Raw genomic sequence first — 24394 nt, 5'->3', positions numbered from 1 at the left:
TTTTACACATTATTGCATCACATTATGTGCCAGGTATTGTGCTAGCTATTAGGCACACAAAAATGAGCAGCATATAGCCCCTGTCCCCAGGGAAGTTTCAATTTTGTGAAGAAGAAGAAAGTCAACAGGAAATTCTGTTATGGAGTGCCAGTGAGGTGAGGTATGTGTAGGGTTTCAGATTACTTTGAAGAAGCCTGCTGAAGATGACATCAGTAGCCAAATAAATGTTCTGATAAAGAAAATAATAATAATTGGGCCTGACCAGGTGGTGGCGCAGCCTCAAACTGGGATGAGGAGGACCCAGGTTCAAAACCCTGAGGTCACCGGCTTGAGCACGGGCTCATCTGGTTTGAGCAAGGCTCACCAGCTTGAGCCCAAGGTCGCTGGCTTAAGCAAGGGATCACTCGGTCTGCTGTAGCTCCCCGGTCAAGGCACATTTGGGAAAACAATCAATGAACAACTAATGGCTGCAACAAAAAATTGTTGCTTCTCATCTCTCTCCCTTCCTGTCTGTCTGTCCCTATATGTCTTTCTCTGTTTCTGGCACACACACACACACACACACACACACACACACACACACAGAGAAAAAATCATTGGTCAATGGAAGAGTAAACCTATGTCATATTTGTCACAAAGCATGACATAGACTGCTTTGTGCACAGAAACAGCAAAGCGATGGGCGGTTGTGGAGGTATCAGCTGCACAGTAAGACAAGGAGAAAAGAAGCCAAGGTCTGTGTCCAGACAACACTCCAAGATGGCTCGGTGCGGAGAGCTCACAGAGAGCTGCCATTTAGTGTTGGGACTGAGATTTAGACTTTCCCAGTGTTTCTCAGTCACTCATTCATTCATTGATTCAGTCACATGTGAGTTCCCTGAGGGCAGAGGGTTTAGTGAGGTTTGATCTTCACCATCTCCCCAGCTGCTAGAACATTGCCTGACGCAAAGCAGGGTATTGGTAAATATTAATTCAGTGGGTGAATGAATGGATGGGTGAATTCATTTAATTCACATCAAATGACTGCAGTGGCAGACAACTGGAGCAGATGAGCAGGATCGTGAAAAAGGCAGAAGACATGGCAAGGCTTGCGGGCTTACTGAAAACCTTGTAGAATCGACAAATGACTTTCCACATCCATGCCTTTTCATGGGGCTTGAATCTGCAGCGGCTTCCTTGTGCTCCGTGGAGTCTGGGCTTTGAAGTCAGACAGATGTGGGTTGAAATCCCAGCTCTTCCAGATCTGGGAGGACAGCAGCAAAGTTCCTTAATCTCCCTGAGTTGGTTTCCTCATCTATAAAATGGGATTCATAACTTCTGGGTAGCTGTGAGGGTTAAACAGGAAATAACATGCAAAGCTCTGAACCCAGTTCCTTTGCCCTCGCCCCATTCTTCTGACCACAGAGATGGGGTTGTGCTGTGCTCTGGTAGAGCTGTGGCCCTCAACTCTCCAGAGAGCCTTCCTAGAGCACTTCTTGAGTACTCTTCTGTTTCTCTTAATCCCTTCTATCTTCCAGCAAGCTTCTCCAAGAAGTCTTCTTTACCCTCTCAAAAGTGCACAGTAATCTCTGCCTCCTCCTCACCCTTTCAGCCCTTACTCTCAGTTTCATTGGTTGATGGTTCAAATAACAGATATCCCCAAACTATTAACTGGAAGAGATGTATTTTCTTCCTTACTTGGCATCCTAGTAGCCAATATAGTGTCTTGATTCTAGCACATGCTTAATAAATGCTACTCGGGATAGCCCTCACTTCCTATACTTACCGTACTCAGGTCATAAAAGTTGTTAAAGCAGACTGATGTACCATGCGTGAAACAATGTCATCATGCAGTGAGTCACAGATCATTATAACTATTTTCAGGAAGTCAGTACAATTGAGTATGTCAGAAATCTCATACGCATTTTCAAAAACAATGAAATATTTAGGGGCATTATAAAATGAGATGAAAACCCTAACAAGTGAAGGATTGCTCACAGTGCATTATAAGGATGAAGATGAGTGGAGTTCTTTACTAATTCATGTTTGTAGATCAAAGGAAACTCTGGGAGGCTCATTCTTAGTTTCTTCATGTATCTTCATGAAGCCATGAGGTATCCCTTATTGCTCATTGCAGAATGCCAGGTTGAATTCCTACAGTCAGCATTTACCCATGCACCCACTAGGAGGTGAACCTAGTCAGGAGGACTGGCTCATTTAGCAGAAAATTGGTCATTTCCAGCCACTGTGGCATCTGCTTACCATATTATTAATCAGATAATTATCAGCTAATCTGAATTGGTCCTTTACCTGTCCAAAACAGTCACCCCTAAGAAAGGTGATCTAGTCAAAAAGATCACAGATTGACAGTATTGCTAGAGCTCCCACTCCGGGCTAAGCAAAAACCTACCAGGCATTCCCAAACTATGGCCCGCGGGCCGCATGAGGCCCCCTGAGGCCATTTATCCGGCCCCCCGCCGCACTTCCGGAAGGGGCATCTCTTTCATTGGTGGTCAGTGAGAGGAGCACTGTATGTGGCAGCCCTCCAACGGTCTGAGGGACAGTGAACTGGCCCTCTGTGTAAAAAGTTTGGGGACCCCTGCTAGGCAATAGGGTAAGTATAAAAAAAATTAAAAGACATGATACTTCTTTCAAAAAACATACCACCTAGATGGAAAGTAGATTCTATGATCTAGAACAGTCTGAAAACACTTGACGGCAGTGGTTCTCAGCGTGGCCTGCACATGGGCAGCCTGCATCAGAAACTGGGTGGGCCCAGCAATCTGTTTTTTTTTAACAAGCTTTTCACATCATTTTGATGCACATTAAAGTTTAAGAAACACTGCTTTAAATCAAATAAGCAAATTCAAATCAACATAAAACCAACAGTCACACATGTGTTGAGTGATGGTGCAGGCCTGGTGTTAATCAGACCTGCCTTAATGGCCTCATTGAAGGTACTGGGGGGTCCAAATTCAAACTGAAAAAGTTTAACATAGAGTTATCTTCATTACCTCGTTTGAATTACTAATGGCAGCTCTACTCAATTCCAGACTAATTGCCCCAATTCAGCCAAAGCATTTTCAGACTCCATTTATAAGATAAGTCAATCTCAGAAAGGTTTATAATATATAAAGCCAGATGCCAAAGACCTTTACTGCTTCCCTTCATTAGTATGTATAATCAAGAGTTGCCAACTAGGACAGGACTCAAGAATTAAAATCATATGAAGTCAAGGCCAAGCCTCTTCCCTTACTGGTCTTAGCACAGGGGCAACTGGGGAGCATTGTGAACACACATCCTGATCAGATGGGGAACACGGCACCGGAGAGTCAGGGCCCCTGCAGACCTGCCTGTGAGCATGGCCTCTCCTAACTACCTACCTGGAGTCTTTCTGGGGTAAATCAGAGGAAGGCTTATTGTATTTGGAACCTCACTTTCTACCATGAGATCATTTTTTACTCAGAATTGGAGTTCCATGTTTCTGACCCTAATTCCTGGTATCTTCTTTGATTATCTGTCCCTGAATCTGGACTACAAGCTGACTATGCTCAATCCAGCCATGTTCACACACACACACACACACACACACACACACACACACACACACACACACACACACACACACACACCCATGTGGCTAGTCCTCTGATGCACAAGTGCCCTGGGGAGGGAGATTCTATGAATCCTCTGGAATGGTTTTCCTGGAGTATTTCTATCCATCATCGTAAAGAAAATCATTATCCTCACTTTGTCTACCTACCCAGCCGTGTTTACCACAGCTGACTTTTTGATTATGTGTGTTCATAGAAATAATTTAATTCAACTTAATTTATAAGGAAACCTCATATAGGATAACATGCTAGGCCTTGAGGAGATGGCCCTACACACTCTGGGAATGTGATAAAGTAATGGCCCCCAATGATGGCCATGTCATAATCCCAGAAACCTGTGCACAGATTGCTTTATAGGAGAAAAGGAACATCACAGATGTGAATAAATTAAGGATCCTGAGATGCAGAGATTTTCCTGGATTATCTGTGTCACCCAATGCAATCATAAGGATTTTTATATTAGAGAGGTAGGAGGGCTAAAGTATGGGAAAGAGGTGATAAAGAAGAGTTCAGAGAGAATAAGAGAGACCTAGATTTAAAGGTGCTATGTTGTTGGCTTTGAGGATGGAGAAAGAGGCCATGAGCCAAAGAAGGCAGGTGGCCTCTAGAAGCTTGACTAGGTAAGGGAATGAATCTCCCCTAAGGCCTCCAGAAGGAATGCCAAGGACATCTGACTTCCAGAACAGAAAAATAATTAAGTTATGTTGTTTTAAACAACTACGTTTGTGACTTATTTGTTACAGCAACCAGAGAAGACTAATACGGGGAATTAATAAGTCTAGTCAGGCACCAGCAACTTTGATATAATTCAGAATATGACTGGTATAAAATAGAAATACAAAATAATTACTATGGAAATGCTGATAAAGTGAGTGCTTCTGGCTGGAGAGATTAGGGAACCCTCGGAGGGATGGCAGTTCTGCCAGGCCTGAGGATTGGGTCCGAGTTCAGAAGGGAGAGATCCATGAAACAGAAGGAGTAAAGGCACGGAATCGAAGGTACAGAATCAAACAGAAAGCTGACCTGGGCTCCTGTGACCAGCCCTTTTCTCAGAAACAAAAAGTACTTGATTAAAATCTCGTACCTTCTAATCAGGATATAATAGGTCTCTAAGTTTGTAAACAAACAAACAAACAAAAAACCTGAAACTTGTAATAACAGTCAACAACTATATTACATGTGATAAACTTTCCTATGAGTTTAAATACAGAATACAGACCTTGGGCAAGAATCTCCTCTCTGCATAGAACATGTCACAGCCAAGTGTGAACCTGGTTCATTTTCAAACAGACAGACTTGACAGGAATGAACAGAAAAATACTATGGGTCAATCAAAGTAAACGAAAAGGCAATTCTTTAAAGGGCATCTATAAATATTTACAAATTAGACATTTCCTATAACCTTCACAAGCAAGCTAAACCAAACAATGGAGTCCAACAGAACTGAACACTCTTAGCAGACTGAAGGCTCTGAGGACTCATATTGATGCTGATGAAGAAGACATTAGAATCCAGTCTTTTTTTTTTTCTTTGGTGGGTGTTGTTTTGTTTGTCTGAAGTCAGAGCCTATAAGCTTAAGTAACCTTGAATGGTTCTAATTTAGACTCGGTTTGATCATGAGGCCATTACCCAATAAAACACATTTGTAAGCCACTCTGTTTTGCGAGTTGTAAAGTCAAGAATGGAACTGTCCAGATTGTTGATCTGCATTACCAAGGTCACCATTGGTCATCCTCTTGGCATTACTTACGAAGACAATGTCTTCCCAAGATTATACCTGTACTCAGGTGCCTCAGTAATACTTGCCATCTTCCTTATCTTCTGGCAAAACGGATTCTTTTTTGTTCTGATCACATTCGTTTGAGAAAAATTCAGAGGAACAGCTAGTCTCCTCTGGCTGGCTCCTGTTAGAGTGGCCAGAAGCTTCTGAAGAAAGGTCCACTATCATAACAGAGACCCTTGAGTCCTGGGATGGAGCTGCAGACACTGGAGACCAACACTCCTCACAAGAAGAACGGGGCGCATGGCAGGCGTCCTCATTGGCCTTGCCTCCCACCTTTCGGTCAAAGCCCAGAAATGTAACCTCAGACTGGCTGCATTCAAAGGGAATTCTCGGAGTCATTTTCTCTTTCCTCAAAAGTTTATCATGAAGCAGTGAATGATTATTCTGTCTCTCATCGTCTTCCACTGGAATACTCGGTACATTATCCCAGAACGAAGGAGAGGGACTCCTGAAGGACTTGAGTGAGGTGGGAGGATCTTCAGCAAAATACAAGCTGGCTTGAGTACTTTCAAGAGTAGTTAGGACCTAATTAGCCGGGAAACAAACAAACATCAAGTTAAGCTTGAATAACCTTTCCTTTTACCTTTTTTATTTTTTCTGTCTACCTGGGAAAGAACGTGCTCTTATTTTCATGAAATCAGTCATATTATAGAAATTTGAATGAGAAGGTATTAAAGATGAACTAAGCCTTTTATTTTAACCAGTAAATTAATTGACTTGAAGCAAAGAATGAAAGAAACAGCATTGAATTAAATATCAAAAGACTTGACCTGAAGCCTAGATTTGCCACCATTACTTTGGGACCTTGGGTGAGTCTCATCATTTTTTTTTTTATTTGAACCTTATTATGTGGGGAACTGGAAGGGTTTGGGGGATGGTGAACCCAATCCATAGTTCTCAAATGCCAGATTTATATAGGGGAGCATTCTTGAAATACAGAACCCTTACCCCCAACCTAAAGATTGTCATTCAAAAATTATAGAGAGATGGGGACCAGTAATCTGTATCTTTAAAGCTTCTCAGTTTATTTGGATTTGCAGCCCAAATTGAGAACCCCTGACCTGATATAAAATAACATACAACAGCCCTGGCCGATTGGCTCAGTGGTAGAGCGTCGGCCTGGCGTGCAAGAGTCCCGGGTTCGATTCCCGACCAGGGCACACAGGAGAAGCGCCCATCTGCTTCTCCACCCCTCCCCCTCTCCTTCCTCTCTGTCTCTCTCTTCCCTTCCTGCAGCCAAGGCTCCACTGGAGCAAAGTTGGCCCAGGCGCTGAGGATGGCTCCATGGCCTCTGCCTCAGGCGCTAGAATGGCTCTGGTTGCAACAGAGCAACACTCCAGATGGGCAGAGCATTGCCCCCTGGTGGGTGTGCCGGGTGGATCCCGGTCGGGCGCATGCGGGAGTCTGACTGCCTCCCCGTTTCCAACTTTAGAGAAATACAAAAAAATAAATAAATAACATACAACATACCTTCTCACACACATGTAATTTAAAAGAATATGTACAGAGAGCTTTATAATTTACCAAGTGCTTTGCTTTCACACACATCTCATTTAATTTGCACAAACAGCACTATTCTTCTCATTTTATAGATAACAAAGCTGAGGCACAGGAAAGGGGACTCAATCAATATCACTAGTCGGTAAGGAACAGGCCTGTTGTTGTCTGACCCCAGATCTCTGGCTCCCAATTTCATGTTCCCTCCACTACATACATCCTAGCTCCTTTCTGGGCCCAAGATTCCAGGTCAATCAGCTCTCACTGGTGGTGGCAGGCTTAGAATACAGCTCTCCTAACTTCCAGGCAAGTACTTTCTGTATTCTGATGATGTCAACTCCTTGTTTAAAACCCTCCCATTGCTCTATGATAGATTCAGGATAAAAGCCAAACTCCTAGGATGGAATTCATGTCCTTCTCTCACCTGGAGCCTTCTTGTATAACCACTGCAGCTTCTCCTTCACTACCTTCCTACTTGCATGACACAGAACTAACCTATGGTCTTAGTGACGGGAAATCTAGCAGCTCTGAGCCTTTGTGGGTGTATCATTGTTTCTCTGACTGGAATGTCCTCCCATCCTTAAGGCTACCTGAATCCAACCTGTTCTTCAGGTCATAGCTCAGCTGTCACCACATCAAGAAGCTTCCTTGACTTCCATCAGCTACAATGTATTCTAACTCTGTGTTCCCTTCTACCATCACGCTTGTCTTTCTGTATTGAACTTCCATGTTTACTGATGTGACTCTCTCCCTGGACTGTGGGCTCGAGAACACAACTGGATCTTGGTCACTGTTGTATCCTCAGCACCTAGCACAAAGCCTGGCATGTGCAAAGTAGGCACTAACTAAAAAAATATTTGTTTATTGTAAACAAATAAATGAGTGATTAAATTGATAAGATAAATAAATAAAAAACTAATAAGGGAACTACATACTGCATTTTAATGGAAAGATCTCTTAATGAAGACTGAATAAAATATTCTCTCCAAATTACCATGTCATTTCATTAAAAGGTTTGTGGCACCCTGGCTCCACCCAGTAATGACCTCTACCAGAGTACCAAATGATGCAACTTTTTGACCTGGAAAAGCTATCTATTAGATTAGAATTATCTTTGGGAATGAGGGAGCTGGACTTGTCTTACTAACAAGGAATCCATTTAGATACACAAATTTATTATCCAATTGAGATTTTCCACGGTTTTATGGGCTCAGTTTTATTTTATTTATTTATTTATGTATTCATTTTACAGAAAGAAGGGGAAGAAGTAAGAGGCATCAACTCTCATAGGTGCCTTGACTGAACAAGCCAGGGTTTTGAACCGGCAACCTCAGCATTTTAGGTTGATGCTCTACGCCACCACAGGTCAGGCTGGGCTCAGTTTTAAATGGAACTGTGTGTATACGTACTTCATCCATTGATGGTCTTAATTTCGCCCGTGTTGCAGCACACTGGCCTGCCAAAGAGAAGAGCTTGGCTGAAAAATTCTGAGGACAGGGAAACACTTTCTTATCTAGAAATGAGAGGCACGAATCGAAGCCTCTCTTCTCCATCAATTCCATAAGGAGATCCCTCTGGGGAGAGAAGAAGACAACCTCACTTAGAACTCTTATCAGAAAAACAACTGAGGTGCAGAGGACAACAATTCTTACCAGATGAATATGCTTAGGATCATCTAGCACCACCTTACAACCCGTCAGAACTTCCATTATTACCTACAAAGAATATAGAGAAAGTCAGCTACATAAGGGATAAATATATACACATAATTCGTTGTGACTATTAACCTTAATGAATATTGTTCATTTCAATTAATGAATTCATATTTTCTATTACAAATTGATTATACAAAATTAATGGAGAATACAATGAGTATCAGGAAATCAAAGATCTAAAGGCTTTTAAAGCTTTTGCAAAGTTGTTAGACTTCAGAGCATTCTTGGTACTCACAATTCCAAAGCTGTAGACGTCTGTTTTAGTGGAAAGCTTGCCCTGCCGGATGTACTCCTCTGGCATGTACCACAGATGCTTACTGCTGCCGCTGGTTGTGCTGACGGCAGAGCTCTGATGCTCCAGGCGGGGTCGGAAGTGTGCCATGGCAAAATCAGTCAGTTTGGGTTGAAACTGATCATCCAAAAGTATGTTTGCACTAAAATTATCAGTAAGGACAAACAAGACAAAAACATCACACAGACATTTGGGTGAAAAACAGCATGCCAACTCACCTTCCTATCTGGCCATCCATCATTTTCCATGAACTAAAGGACATGTTCTCATTTTCCTTCCTCCCTCCCTCCCTCCCTCCTTTATTTATTTTTTGTATTTTTCCGAAGCTGGAAACGGGAAGGCAGTCAGACAGACTCCCGCATGCGCCCAACTGGGATCCACCCGGCACGCCCACCAGGGGGCAATGTTCTGCCCATCTTGGCGTGTCGCTCTGCCGCAATCAGAGCCATTCTAGCACCTGAGGCAGAGGCCACAGAGCCATCTTCAGCGCCCAGGCCAACTTTGCTCCAGTGGAGCCTTGGCTGCAGGAGGGGAAGAGAGAGACAGAGAGGAAGGAGAGGGGGAGGGGTGGAGAAGCAGATGGGCGCCTCTCCTGTGAGCCCTGGCCGGGAATCAAACCCAGGACTCCTGCACGCCAGGCCGACACTCTACCACTGAGCCAACCGGCCAGGGCCCCATTTTTCTTAAAAGTATAAACTGAGTGTTCTAGAAAATATAAAACAGAATCCTGACCTAGGATCAGTGGGCATTTCTAATTTAAGCTCTGTATATAAAGTTGGAGAAAGCTGACGCTGTCAACAGGACACACTTCTTACATGCAACGAGACTTAACTGGTTTTCAGTCAGATGATGATCGCCTGTTATTTGCACAGAGCTCTGCTGTGGAACACCCTGCTTGGAGCCACTAACTTATGATAAACTGAGGAATCTTCAGTAGCCCCTGCCTATAGGATAACCACGACCCACTTGTCCCATCTCCATGGCTCTTTTGTCTTTCAGTCTTGTTTAAGATATAACCACCTATAGAGGCAAAGGCAAAGCACTCAGAATTGTTTTTAGCTGTTCACAACATAAAAACCTTAATAATCACTTAACATCTTGGCTTATTCGACCTTGTAAAGGTTGTCATAGCAGAGGTGAGAAAAGAGAAGCTGAGGGCCAGACGCATGTCACATGGCCCGCGCCTGGCTCCGTGTCCACTGGCGGGTTGCCTCACAGGTAAACCTCAGCAGCCTCTTTGCTCCCAAGGGCAAGGAGGAAAGCAACAGAACTCGCAGGACTCAATGGAACTATACATAGCCTCCTGCTTGGTGTTCGGCAGCGCTCAGCGAATGGTCGCTAGGATGATGATTAGCATTTCCTCACGAGAGTGGATGGATAGTGATAAAAATGTGGGTGGGCTAGAGTTATCTACTTTTCAACTTTGTTTAGGGCTTGTTTTTTGTCCCCTGATACCAAAGCTACTAATAAGAGATCTGCCCATCCAAAATGCCATATGGTACATTTGGAGTACTACACACTCTTATTATAAGTTTTAATACTTACAGGATAAGAATAAGAAATTCTCAATCCTGAACAAGTGTTGGATCTTAAGAAAGTTCCAGAAGTCCTTGCTGTCCCTATACAAGTCGGCTGACAGGCAGACCCTAGTTCCACAGGTCTGAATGGCAGGCATTACTATGATTCAGAATATTCAGATTCCTGGTTCTATTTCGAGGATGTGAAACTAAGGCTTTAAGAATTCTAATCCAGACTTCATCTAGGACTGAGTTGACAACAGACAAAATGACGGGCTCCCCACGACCAGAAAGACACGCCTCAAACTTGACCTCACTCTTCCTCCTCTAAAGGTAGCAGGACACCCGCAAAGTCCAAAGAGCCGGCCTTCGGCAGAAGCCCTAGAGCTCTTAGCTGTGCTGTGATCTGCCACTTATGAGAGAGTCAGGGAGGGACTGCATCAGGGAGGACTTGTATCATAAGCTCAGTCCTCACTGTCCTCCTTGCCTTGCCTTTTCTCTCTAGATAGTTCAAACCTGGCAGCCCCTAAGACCAGCCTGGGTCTCACAAATCTATATCACTCCTCACCCATTCTTTGGTTTCCTCATTTGGAAAAGAGTATGAATTGTCCTGACACACTTCTGAAGGTGGCGAATATACTAGAGCCATATCCTAGCATGTCTCCACCTCTTGGTAAGAACAGGCACTCAGTTCATAACTACTTTTCCCATAGGTGTATGCTTGCACTTATGAGCAAGGCAAGGGCTTCTGGGGATGCCCTGATCATTTCCCTTGTGTGCCAGGGGGTGAGGTGGGCAGGGAGCTTCATTAATTCTTGTTACCAAGTCCAACCTTCCGCCCCTCCAACCCCTACACGCTAGAAGCCTGGCTCTCTTCTGCCCCCTGCCCCCACTTCCTGTCAGTCTAGGAGGAGGCCAGCAAAGCTCAGAATGCCAGATGTTCACTGTCAAACATCTAGCCCTCTTCTTCCTCCACCCAGCTCTAAAGAAGGTATAAAATCGTAACTTAAAAAGCCAGAACCATGAGCGTGCAAAAAGCTGAATCTGAGGACCATTTAGACTCCCTGAAAAAAAAGTGTTTCTAAGTATAAAGGGGGGGGGGGGGAGAATAACAAACAAACAACCCATGATCCAGTCTCTTTATTTGCCCCTGAGCAAAACTGCTGGGATGCTTCCAGCAACTGGTGAATCATGTTTCTGTAAGAGGTGAGGCGGGCAACCACAATATTACACAATAAAACCCACCGAGGACTTTGGGTCAGTGAGAGACCATCAATAAGAATGTGAAATTGTTCTAGGGCACTGCATTTACACTTTGAATAACGACATTTGGTGAAGAGACAAGTTGTTTACCAGCAGACTTTAGTGTATAACATAAATTTTGAGTCCAGTGATTTATTCTGTTCTAAATAAAGGTTAATGGTAGCTGAGGAAGAAGGATGTTCTGTTTTAGGAAAGTGGGAATTGCAAAAGGCCCTTCAACAATCAATTCTGCCCTAATTCTTTCCCCTGCTTCAACCTTAAATAGAATGTTCAAATATGAAGTGCCTTCAACCAACATGTAGGTCAGCTGAATACATTTACCCTATAGGAGTAAAAATAGACAAACAAAATGTAGACAACATAAACAACTAAAACTATATAACACTATCATGCAATGAAAGGGCAGTTTGCTAGCTATTGATGCTACCAAAGACACAGATGAGAAATATCCAATGGCCCAGACACTTTAGTGTCTCTACAATGTATTTCTTCTATTCTTTCCCACAAAATACTTAACTGTAACAGGGAGACCTCTCTAGATAGTTCTTCTAGCAGAGGATCAGTGGTGTAGGATCACGAAGGAGAAGGGGAAAATCCTACACAAGGTTAGGAATATTAACAATGAAATATTACTTAATCTCCCTCTTGGTAAGGTTCCTTAAGACAATTCTTTTTTGCAGAACTAAATCCCACAAAAGCTACAAAAATTGTTTTCTTTGCTCACCAATTTGTCTCCTAATTTAGTTGAAGCCTGTGAGACTTAAATATAAAGGCAAGATGATACACCTAGATTACGAAGCAGGATTTGAACCATGTTTGACATGTAAGGACATGACTAGTTTTTAAAGATATCATTATTTTTGTAAGATTTTACATGGAGTTATTGGTACCCAGCAGCCCAGTCCCTGAGTCCCTAGTCACTCTCTGGAAAAGTCCCAGACTCTACCTCATTGGCCCCAGAGAGAAAGAGGACCCAAGTGGCCTCTCATTGAAACCTGAGGCAACAGGACATCGTGCTGTCTGTGTTACTACTGTTGCAACACCGAGATACCCCTCAAAAGGTGAGGCAAGACTCGTTTCTCTGGGGACCTAGGAACCTGTCGATTAAGGGCACACAGATCTGACGCCCCTGCAACATGCAGTGCGTCTGGCCTCAAATGATATGAACCTGAAACCCGTATTCCTCCCTTGGATGATGCAGCTTTTTCTTTTGCAATGAACCCAGGCAGGACTCAGACGCAGTACTGAAGCTTGTTTTTGCTTTACTGGGTGCCTTTTGAGTCCTAGGCTCTCTGTGTAAAGGCCCAGTCAAACTAGCACAACTTCCTTAAGCCAGAGTTTCCCTGTAGGTAAACTGAACTCATAGGGTTGTTATAAGAAAAGATAAGCAGAATGCATGGTATACAGAGAAGGTCTAGAAATGTGCTTTGAAGGGTGTAGGCTGGCCATTGTCCATTCTACACACAGCACCTTACCTTCAAGTCCCAGAAAACTTGGTTTGGTATCTCTAGAAGTTCAAGGATACCCACTGAAGTAACAAAGGTACAGGAGGTCACAAGATGACCCTGGAGCTCAGAGGGCCCTAGGGCTAACTACTTTCAGGACAGCTGAGTTTCAAAATAGTGCCAGAGAAGTTCTGGAAGAACCTAAGTTAACATTTCCAGGTATTTTAAGACCGTGTACAGAAAAAAATATATAGATATTGTGCAGAATGTATGTGTGCATTCGTGTATGTACCCATGTGTATTAATAAAGGAGTGTTGGGGTTTAGAGGCAGTGATGGTAAATAGAATTAATAGGGGAAATTTTAACTTATGTAATAGTTATTGTTTTGGCATCCCTTAGAAAGACATGAATACATTTAGATATTTGAGAAGAAGGAGTTAGTAAGGGGAAAACAGTAATGTTGGGGGAAAAAGAGTTGTTTATATCTAAAATGTTCCTGTAAAACAAAAGTAGATTTTTTTGAGGGGGGGGAGTGGGCAAGGGAGGAAACTGGTTAATCAAACAACCTGTCAAACAAACTGCATTTTCTGCAGGCTCCGCTGTTCCTACTAGATACGGAGCTGGAGCGGTCTCACCACACACATCCGGTCTGAGAGTAAGTGCAGGAGAGGCCTGGGTCCTCAGGCATGGCTGCTGCGGTTGTAGGAAGAGGCCAGTCTGTGGCTTCCCACCCTCCTTCCCAGCCACTCAGTCTTTCTCGCCCCCCACACAGCGAGTTCTCCGTGCCCTTCCTACGACCATACATCTCTGACCAACATCCCTTTTGAAAAGCTTTATTTTTAAGCGAATAGCTTCTTCCCTCCTTTCTTTCCTAGACCTCTTCCCTTGTATGAAAGACTCTGACTTGGCAGGAGATAGACAGCAACACCAGAGGATGGAGAACATAATCTTACAGGAAACATTAGACATGTTCACCAAGATTAACTCCTCGCTTCGGAAACTAACAGGGAGGAATGTCTGGGAGGAGGAATGCCGAGGATAAAATGCATTTGAATTCATAAATGTGAAAACAATTAGGCTCGCTAAGGAATAGGATGGAAATAGCAAGAAGGTTTACTGCTTTCAGATGCTTTTATGTGATCCCATAATAATTCAAAAACATCTCCATTCCCCAAATAAAGATGTGAGGGTCTTTTGTCAAGAACAGAGACTTCAACTCTTTAAGATTCTTTTCTTTAAATCCTTTCCCTTCTCAAATTTCACCATCTGGAAATAAATTTTTGTTTTTATAACATTCTCTTTGAAGTGTTCAAATTACTAAGACATTTTTGGGCTAACTAAACCACCAAACTTCTTGAAAATACCTTTGAAATGTGGGCTTGGCCTGCTTCTTGGGTGTCCTGCAGCTATGGTCTTGACAGAGTGTCCCTTAAAAGGCTATTACTTTCCCTGCTGGAACAGGGCGAAGATTCTGAACACATGTCTCCAGGCCAAACCTCCACTTCAGTCCACTGCCTACTGCCATTTTCACCACAAGTCCAACCTCAACGTTTCCAAATTTGTACCTATAAATTACGGTCTCTTTTCCTGCCTGATTCCCGTCTCTGCCCTGTGAAGCCAACATGCTTGCACGAAGGAGTCCGGCTGGGGACTCTTATTAACCACCTAATAAGAGCATGGTTGTTGGGCCCACACATGGAACCTCACCTCCCTTCACCATCTGCAGATGTGTGACAGAAGCAGATTATTAGTTTCTGAATGTCTCAGCTTTCTCCTTCATCAAATTGAGGCAAGACCAACGATATCTAAACTCAGAGTTGTTGAGAGGATGAGTACATTATTCAGTGGGCTTTACGGCCAGGTCTGAAGTCCTCGGGCTCTCACTGAGCTCCCTACTCTGTCTGCAGCCTGTCAACTTCCCTGATGAGTGAGCACTTGCTGGTGCAGTCAGGGTGGACTGCACTTACTGATGTTCAAGGGAGTTCTTTTTTTTTTTTTTTTTTTTTGTATTTTTCTGAAGCTAGAAACCGGGAGACAGTCAGACAGACTCCCGCATGCGCCCGACCAGGATCCACCCAGCACGCCCACCAGGGGGCGACGCTCTGACCACCAGGGGGCGATGCTCTGCCCCTCCAGGGCGTCGCTCTGCCCTGACCAGAGCCACTCTAGCGCCTGGGGCAGAGGCCAAGGAGCCATCCCCAGCGCCCGGGCCATCTTTACTCCAATGGAGCCTCAGCTGCGGGAGGGGAAGAGAGAGACAGAGAGGAAGGAGAGGGGGAGGGGTGGAGAAGCAAATGGGCGCTTCTCCTGTGTGGCCTGGCTGGGAATCGAACCCGGGACTTCTACACGCCAGGCCGACGCTCTACCATTGAGCCAACTGGCCAGGGCCTCTTTTGTTCTTTTTAAAAATTTTTAATATTTTATTGAGGTAGCATTGGTTAATAACATTAATAACATTAAATAAGTTTCAGGTATACAACTTTATAATTTGATATCTGTATATACACTATACTATAGCATGCCCATCATCGAAAGTTTAGTTTACATCTGTCACCATGCAGTTGGTCCCTTTTACCCCTTCTGTCCCTCCCTACTCCCTGTCATGGGGGGCACACTGTTCCCCTCACCTACAAGGTACTCTCAACCCTTGTTTTTATCCGAGACTCTATGCAGCCTGAGAGTCACTTCCTCCACGAAGTTTTCACTGGACTGCTCTGAATTCTAATGGTCCTCCTTTCTCCAAGTTCCCACTGTACAACCTGCACTATACCATTTGACTAACTCAGAGAGCTTCTGTTGTTTAAATAAGCATAATGTTGAGTCTATAGAAGATAGCAAACAAACATTGGTTGATATAATCAGTTAGTTAATTTAAGAGAATTTAAAACCATAAGTAGATTAGACTGTTCTTCATATGGCAACTAGGTGGCCCAGATGTTGCCAAAACATTCTCCCACATTCTTGGCAGACATCACTAACTGAGTTCTGAATGTACACACCCCAGATTTCCTTTTAATACTGCACATGGGAAATCACTGCCAATCAATCAAGATGGAATGTGAGATGAAACTGATTTGTCATCACTGCTATAGTATAATCACTCCTTTTTAGATGAGGTAAATGAGGCCCACATGGTTGAAATGACACTCTATCTAAAATAGCTTTTTAATGGTACAGCCAGGACCAAAGCTTAGCCCTCCTATTTCCATGTTTAGTGCTCTTAAGTTTACTATATTTAACTGAAAAAAAAAAATCTTTCTATTCAACTACTCATAAAAAATGAAGTAACTATTGATTACAAAGCAGAACTGAAATGAACTTTTATCTCCTCTTTTCTTTAGGTGTACATAGATTGTTCCGGTGCAAAACAGTGGCTGAGCGGGTCACAGGAAGACAGACTGTAGCTAAATCTAAAGGAAGCTCTGGTCAGTAAAGCTGTACCCAAACGGAGCTCTGACAATGCGCTGTGCAGCAGTCCAGCACTGGACTAACTGGATGAGAAAATTGGGAGATGGAAAAGGCAGTCTCCTTTCGGGGGGGAAAAATGACAGTTTATGGCCAAGCCCTGCACGGTGCTGTATACAGTTTATTTAGATTATCTCACCCCATCCCCACAACCTGAGAGGAGGGACAGTAGCAGCCTGCTCAGCTCCAGATAAGGAGACGGAGCCTCAGAGAATTTAAGTAACTTACCAAAGGTCACGCTGCCACAAGGTAGCAGAGCAGGGACTGAAACTGAGATGATCCTGACCTGAAAGGCCATACACTTAATCAGTAACAAGAGAAAGAGACAGCAATGCCATCACTGAGTTGGTTGCTGAAAAAGCAGAAAGAGAGAGAAAGACTCCGGGAAGGCAATGTCACAGAATTTGAAAGCAAAAGGAAAGATCCAACCTGGGATTATCCCAGTTGGCTGTGAACATACAGGTGAGAAGAAAACTGGCCTGAGAGTATGAGGCAGGACCTGGGCTTGGAACTGAACTTCCTATGCTCTTTCTCTGTTATCTCCAGTGACCAGGCCGACACCATTACATTTTGTCTACTAGTGGTTCCCAACCCCCAGGCCGCGGACCGGCACCGGTCCGTGGGCCATTTGGTACCGGTCCGCAGAGAAAGAATAAATAACTTACATTATTTCTGTTTTATTTATATTTAAGTCTGAATGAGGTTTTATTTTTAAAAAATGACCAGATTCCCTCTGTTACATCCCTCTAAGACTCACTCTTGAAGCTTGTCTCGGTCACGTGATACATTTATCTGTCCCACCCTAAAGGCCTGTCCGTGAAAATAGTTTCTGACATTAAACCAGTCCGTGGCCCAAAAAAGGTTGGGGACCACTGGCTTAGACAACAGTGTTGCTCCCACTTTGGGCTCCAGGCTGCTAAATAACGACCTTACAATCTTTATTTCTTAGTCTAATTTAAAAACTGCAAAGGTGTAAGATTACCAAGCTTCCTCATAGATGGAAGTAATTACAGAGAATGAATGAAATAGAACTTTTGAGTATCCTTTAGTAACTAGAGACTCCCTTTGGGATTTCTTCTGCTTCTTGGGTTTGAGATAGGAAGGTCTAATGCCAAGTTGTTTCTATGTAGTAAATATTATTTTTATTATAAGAATGGGACAGAATCCTTACGTAAAAAATTTTAAAAGCATAAAGTAGAAGTAAAAACTAAACCTTTAAGTAAAAGCTACATCTCTCTGCCTAAATAAAGCCTTATTTATATTTTGGTATACACTGGTACCTTGAGATACGAATTTAATTCATTCTGTAACTGAGCTCTTAAGTCAGTCAACTCGTATATCAAACTGCCGATACTGGACCCGTGTGCCAACGCGCCAACTAGCGGCAGCTTCCCAAATCATGACTCGTATCTCAGAATTTCGCTTGGATCTCGAACAAAAATATGGACTGAGTTGCAAGCTTATATCTTAAAAAAATTCGTATGTTGGTCTGTTTGTATCTCAAGGTACCACTGTATATTACTATTAATCTATTGTTTTAATTCATAAGTTTCTAGCACTACAAAGTTGTAACTGTGTACTCTAACTACTTCAATTTGGTTTTATAAAACAAACTTTTTATTGAGATTTAGAGAGAGGAACAGAGAGAGAGACAGAGAGAGAGAGGGAGACATCAATCCGTTTCTGCACTCATTCATGCCGTGACTGGTCAATTCCTGTATGTGCTCTGACAGAGGGTCGGACCCTGCCACCTTGGCCTGTTGGGATGATGATCTAACCAACTGAGCTACCTGCACAGGGCCCAATTTGGCTTTTTTTCACTTAATCTCACTTTATGCACATTGTTCTGTGTCATTTCATACCATTAAAAACATTATTTAATCATATCAAATAATGTAGATAAACTCTTCTGTGATTCATTAGTCTCTGGCCCAGATGCAGAAAAGAAATAAAGCAACAATATCTGCCACGTCTCACTCCAACAAAAACAGCCCTGACTGACTCTTCAAAAGGTCACTGTTTAACATGTTTTAAAACATCCTTTTTTTGAATCAATTATCAGGGCTATGCAATAAAATGATATATCTCCTAGAAGCTGCTTTTCCTGACAAAGAATTTAAAAATTAATATGACAAAGACAGAAGAGTAAGGATCACAGACCTTCCTAAAAGCACTAGGCTGCACATAGAGGAACGAAGAATCAGGGAAACACACATTTAGAGCAAAGTGAAGGATTCATTTAAAAGAGATTCAGGCGGGTAATCTAGGTCAGTCAATTCACGTTTGGCCAAGACCACTGGGGACTGAATATCGTTACCATCTGACAGATGCTCAGTGCCTTGAATGAAATGAGTTGGTTCCAGTTTCTAAAGAACAGCTGTGCACATGGCCAAAGAAAGAGGGGGCATCTACTGCTAAGTTGGCACTAATTAGCATCTTTGCTGGCAGGCTCAGCAGAAAGTCTCAGAGTTCAGTGGCTATGAAAGAGGCTGATGTATTCTGAAACAGAGGGGAACACACTGATGAGCAATTGTGAAACCACAATTCTCAATAAATACCCACGGCCCCAGAACTCTACACTTGGACACATGCCTGTGTAGGCATAGTCTATACATAGTTATACTGAGTCTTTGAACCCCTTAGTTATATTGAGTTTTTGAACCCCCTTAGTTATATTGAGTTTTTGGGAAAATCCAGAAAGACAACAGTCATTGGCAACCCCTTAACCAACTAAAAACAAAACAAAACAAAAAACATGCTGCGAGTTGCATTTCCAGTTTAAACCCTGCCTCTTCCATGAAATTCTTCCTGTTTCTGATCAGGTATCTTTCAGTGCCCTGTAACTCTATTACACACTGGGCACTCATCTAGCAGTGTTATTTAGATGATGCACATATTAGTTCAGCACATCCAAACAAGCACTAGGGTACTGACCTGGAATAAATGTCCCCCTTTTAAATGTGATATCACCTAAGGAATTCCAGAACCTTTCTGTTACCACCTATCCCCCCGAGAAGCCTGAGTCCCCTGAGAGCGAGCCTTGCTTATCCATCTAGGTCCTCAGCCTAGTTAGCATTCAAGGCTCTATCCAACCCCTGACCACATTTCTTACTCCTCTCCAGTCTTTATCTCTCCTTATTCCAACCTCATCCTTTCCTCTCCAGTCAATTTGTCTTGCTTTCATTATATGCTTGGCAATTCTTTAATCTGTTCCCTTGAACATATTACCTCTACCAGGAATATTCTCTTCCCTTCTTTCAAATAATTGACTGCCATGACCTATCTCCTCAAAGCCTTGCCTTGGAACTCTCTAATTAGAAGAAAAGCCTTCTCAGACCAACCATGCATTGAGCATATTTAGTACTGCAATGTCTATTTTCTGTGTTTCTGTTATCTGAACACCAAGTTGAACCTTCAAGGATAAGACTATAACCACCGTCTTCCCTCACTATGGTCTAATACAATGTTTTGTACACAAGAGATGTTCCATAAATATTTCTGAAGTAAAATTAATTTTTTTAAAATGTTCAATATATTAGCACAGAAGTGATTTTTCTTAAAATAGAACTTAGTTTGTGGGTCCACTTTTCAAACTCAGTAAATTGATGATGGGGGTGAAGTGCAATGGACTGAATGTGTCTCCCCCAAACTCATATGCCGAAACCCTAAGCCCCAGATGACGGCATTAGGAGGTAGCTCTCCGGGAGGTGATTAGGTTATGAGGGCAGAGCTCGCATGAAATAGATTAGCACATTAGAAAAGAAGCCCCGGAGAGATTCCTTGCCCCTTCAGCCATGTGAAGGCACAAGGACAAGACGGTTGTCTATGAACAGAAAGTGGGCCCTCACAGACAAAGAACAGGCCAGCATCATGATTTTGGACTTCCCAGACTTCAGAACTCTGAGAAATAAATGTGCAATGTTTATACGCCACCCACTTTATAGCATTTTGGTTATAGCATCCAGAGTGAAGTAAGACAGTAAGTATAAGAGTGAGACGTATCAAGGGGGATTGGCCAGCAGATCTCCCGTTTCCCCACTGCTATTTCTAACAGGACCCACCATTTGATAAGTGTGTACTCTTTGCCAAGCACCATATACACTTTGCCATTTTACCCTAAGATAGAAGCTGTTACTCTACCTAAGACAGAAAATGTTATTAGCATTTTGCAGAGGAAAAAACTGAGACTTCGATAAGTTAAGCAATTTGCTCAGCATCACATTTTAAGTGGAAAGCCAGCCTCTACTGAGCTAAGTGGAAAGAATGGAACGAGGTGGGAGGGAAAGTACAGGAAAAAGAAGAATCATTTGGTCCCCTTTAGCAGAGGGGTGACTAGTCAAATCTTCCTGCATAACTGTGGTGGCTACAGCGGTGTGGCCCAGGTCCCTCCTTCGGGATCGGGGGAGGTGTGGCTGCTGATGGCTCTCAGCTAAACCCACCTGGGATCTGTCTTTGGAAGAAAGGAGTTACCTCAGCCAAGTTACAGCCCCCTTAGGGCCAGATAAAGGGGTACAAAAACCTGAGCTCCTTGCCTCACTTTAGGACATTTCTGAAGAGTCACCCCTACTTCCACCATCCCCATAGCAGAGGCCAAGGCCTCTATGACAACAGTCCAGCTCAGCTTCACCAACTGACCAATTCTGCCGTCCTCTTTCCATGCCTGACATGTGTTGTTCCTGAGAGCACACCCTTAAAAACTTCTGCCGACAAACCTCTGCCTCAGAGCCTGTTTCCTGGGAACTTGCCTGAAGACACTAACCACTAGTGGGAAAGCAGTGAACAGGGTCTATGGTCTGTGCTCTAATCCAGGGATTTTCAACCCTTTTCATCTCGTGGCACATATAAACTAGTTACTAAAATTCCATGCACACCAAAAATATATTTTTGCCGATCTGACAAAAAAAAAAAAAAGGTATAATTTTGATTCACTCACACTGGATGGCTATAGTTGTGTTGACCGTTGTCATTTTTTTATTAGATAATCTAAGGGAAAAGAGGTCAGTGTCCCTGACTAAATAGCCAGGTATTATATGTTTTAAATAGTCTTGGAGCATACCAGTTGGAAATCGCTGCTCTAACCTACAACCAGGAGCAACATGCTGGAGAGACACATCCAAATCTCTTCCCTGGCATTGGCTGTGGTCGGAGCGTGGATGTGTGTCCCTCAACTCCGATGTCCCCTTTGCTCCAGTTGGTGGCCTTCCCTGTTCCCTTCCTCCATCAAGTACCAAAACTTCAACACTCTCTCCTTTCTCATCCCTCTTTTCCTATTAAGCTATGCTTTCAGGAAAGGGTTTGATCAACTTAGTCAACACAAAAGGAAAATTAATTAAATTCATGTAGTACTGCTTGGTATGAAAAATCAAGCTCATGCTCAATTTAAATTTAGATCAAGGGAAAAATACATACAGAAAAATTCCAGATATTCATATATTTATTTACTCAATTCAAACATATTTGAGCACCTGCTGGGCAAAGCTGGTTGAGAACTGGGTGGTAAGGTTGGGGGTGGTCACCTCAGCCCTTTGGGACCAACCCTAATGGCTGACACCACCAAACTCTGAGACCTCCACTGCCCACCTAAGTCCCAGGGTGAGGGTTTTTATGCTGATTTATGGGGCCACAGCAGTTGATGAATTACCACATTGCAACAGGAGAGACACCTATGGGAGGTTCCCCCACTCTTCTAGGACTAAATGAAAATCTAGTCTTTCATATGGAGTTCATTTCATCAGCAAAACAAAGAAGTAAGTGATCAGTCCCTCCTCTGTCAACTCAGTAGCACACTAAAGCTTCTTTCGAGATACCAGGAAATGGTTCAGAAGAGGCAGCCAGCCTTTTCAATTCAGCCTTGCTCTTCAGCGGAGGCATGTTTAGCTACTTTTGGACAAGTTCAAGATAAAGGGCACATAGAAAAAATTCACTGGGGAGGTTTGCTACAGCCTATCTACTCTGAGTGATTCTTATGTTTACTGAAGAAGAAAATGGACAAGATGTTGCTTCTAATTTTCTCATGTCTCAAAAATGAACACAGGAGTTCCTCTTCAGCTTGTCACAGGTGACTATATACTGCCACAAGGCAGCAGGCTCAGGGGAACCAGCAAAACACTGGAGACTCAAGGACAAAGAATTTTAGTGGCCATTTACTACAGTTACCTTGCTAGGAATCCCCGTAGAAGTAAGTCATGTCACCTTTCCTTTAACCTCAGTTTTTTGTTGTTGTTTGTTTTAAGTGAGATTAATATAGGTTCAGTTCACAGTTTGCTACCAGGCATAATTAATAATTTACTAACTGTCTATCCTACATTATTCATTAATAATTCCCAAAGATAATATAAACTCTCCCTTTGGCAACAATAATGTAGCTTTTTAAATTTGGTAGATATGTTTTCATTAATAAAAAAGATTTAAACACTTAGATGAGCACTATAGCCAGAAAAGAGTGTAAAGTCTGACTAACCTGCAGGGATGAAAGGAGCTCTCAGGTGTAACCTAAAGCTCTGGGATAACCTACCTTGAGATGCTGCCACAGATGACCGAGCACGGGTTGGTGTTGTGCAAGAACTGAACGGCTTTGGCTGTTCCTATTAATACACTGATTCGAATGTGCCAGGAGAGCGGGGCGCTGTTATCCTAAAAAACAACAGCAGTTGGTTTGGTTGTACTTTCTGAATAAAAACCGTGCATGTATTCCTTCCATAGAAGTAAGCCAGAACAGAAGCTGATGGCGAGGTGAGGTGTGCTGGGCTTACCTCACGTACACTGCTCACAAAAATGAGAAGATATTTTATCGCTTCATATTCATTTTGAAATACCCCCTAATTTTGTGAGCAGTATATTTTTCATTGAAGACAGGCTTTCCTTTACTCCCAATGGTGGTTCTAGGCCTTTGTAACTAATGAAAATACCTAGTAATGTTACTATTAACTTAATAATCAAAATATGGATAATAGGGTAATATTTAAAAGTTCATTATAGAAGTTATTTAAATTATTTGTAGCATAATAGTATGGGTAATGAAGAATAATCTGGTTTTATTCTCATCTTAACAGAAACTTAACCTCGTTGAATCAATTTTTAAAATTTTATTTCAAAAACATCTTATAAGAAATCATGGCATATATTCAACCTCCTTCTCTTTAAGGAGTCTGTATCACATTTATGCCTATTCTTTGTATTGAATAGTGCCTTGGCAAAGTTATACAAATAAAAATTATCTGAGAAATAAGGATAGTTGTTGTAAACTCATTTAAGATATAGAATCAATGAGGAGGAGTAAGGACCCAGTAAGTCTTTTGGCCACCATGTTGTGCAACACTTAGTAACTCAGGTTATTTATGCAGCCATCTAAGAGGAATAAATTAATCCATGAAGAAGTCCTCTTCTTCGTTGGGAATCCCATTGTGGTCTGTTTCCTCACGTGAACAGGCACATGGGCCTCCCATTCCCACTGAAGGGTTCAGCAGCACCCCACGGGTTTTAGGGAATCAGAGTAGAAAGCACAGTAATGGAAATGACTTACTACACACTGTAATCTGTCAAAAAGAGATCCATTTCTCATATATGGATATACCAGGCAGAACTTCTCATTCTCTGTAAAATATGCAGCCAACTCCAGTATGTTTGGATGATGAAATCTTGAAACAAAAGATACTTAAATCCATCAAACTGCTTATTCAAAAAGAAAATAAACAACACTCTGGTTTGAGGATGAGGCATAGGTCTACTGCAGAATTTAAAGTTGGCCAAGGGAAAAGTAATTTTCTTGGACATATGTCAAGTGTTCTAACAAGTACTAGCCACTCTTTGATTGACTGTGACCA

At 42.7% G+C, this 24394-nt stretch overlaps 1 protein-coding gene across 4 annotated transcripts in view; it reads right to left on the bottom strand.

Moving 5' to 3' along the window:
* Positions 1 to 295: 295 nt before the first annotated feature.
* Positions 296 to 24394, bottom strand: part of IRAK3 (interleukin 1 receptor associated kinase 3) — a 76100-nt gene continuing 52001 nt past the window's right edge. For all 4 annotated transcript variants that reach the window (XM_066369062.1, XM_066369058.1, XM_066369061.1 and 1 more), the window contains 6 exons: positions 24094 to 24208; positions 23086 to 23204; positions 8824 to 9022; positions 8526 to 8588; positions 8283 to 8447; positions 296 to 5901 (listed from right to left, as the gene is read on the bottom strand). In XM_066369062.1, coding sequence (XP_066225159.1) covers positions 5386 to 5901; positions 8283 to 8447; positions 8526 to 8588; positions 8824 to 9022; positions 23086 to 23204; positions 24094 to 24208 — 1177 coding nt within the window. In that variant the 3' untranslated portion in view covers positions 296 to 5385. The remainder of the gene's footprint in view (positions 5902 to 8282; positions 8448 to 8525; positions 8589 to 8823; positions 9023 to 23085; positions 23205 to 24093; positions 24209 to 24394) is intronic.

The sequence above is a fragment of the Saccopteryx leptura genome, chromosome 2, assembly GCF_036850995.1.
Source record: "Saccopteryx leptura isolate mSacLep1 chromosome 2, mSacLep1_pri_phased_curated, whole genome shotgun sequence".
NCBI classification, from domain to species: Eukaryota; Metazoa; Chordata; class Mammalia; order Chiroptera; family Emballonuridae; genus Saccopteryx; species Saccopteryx leptura.
Note: the sequence above shows the minus strand (reverse complement) of the source record. Positions and strands in the feature narration are given on the sequence as shown.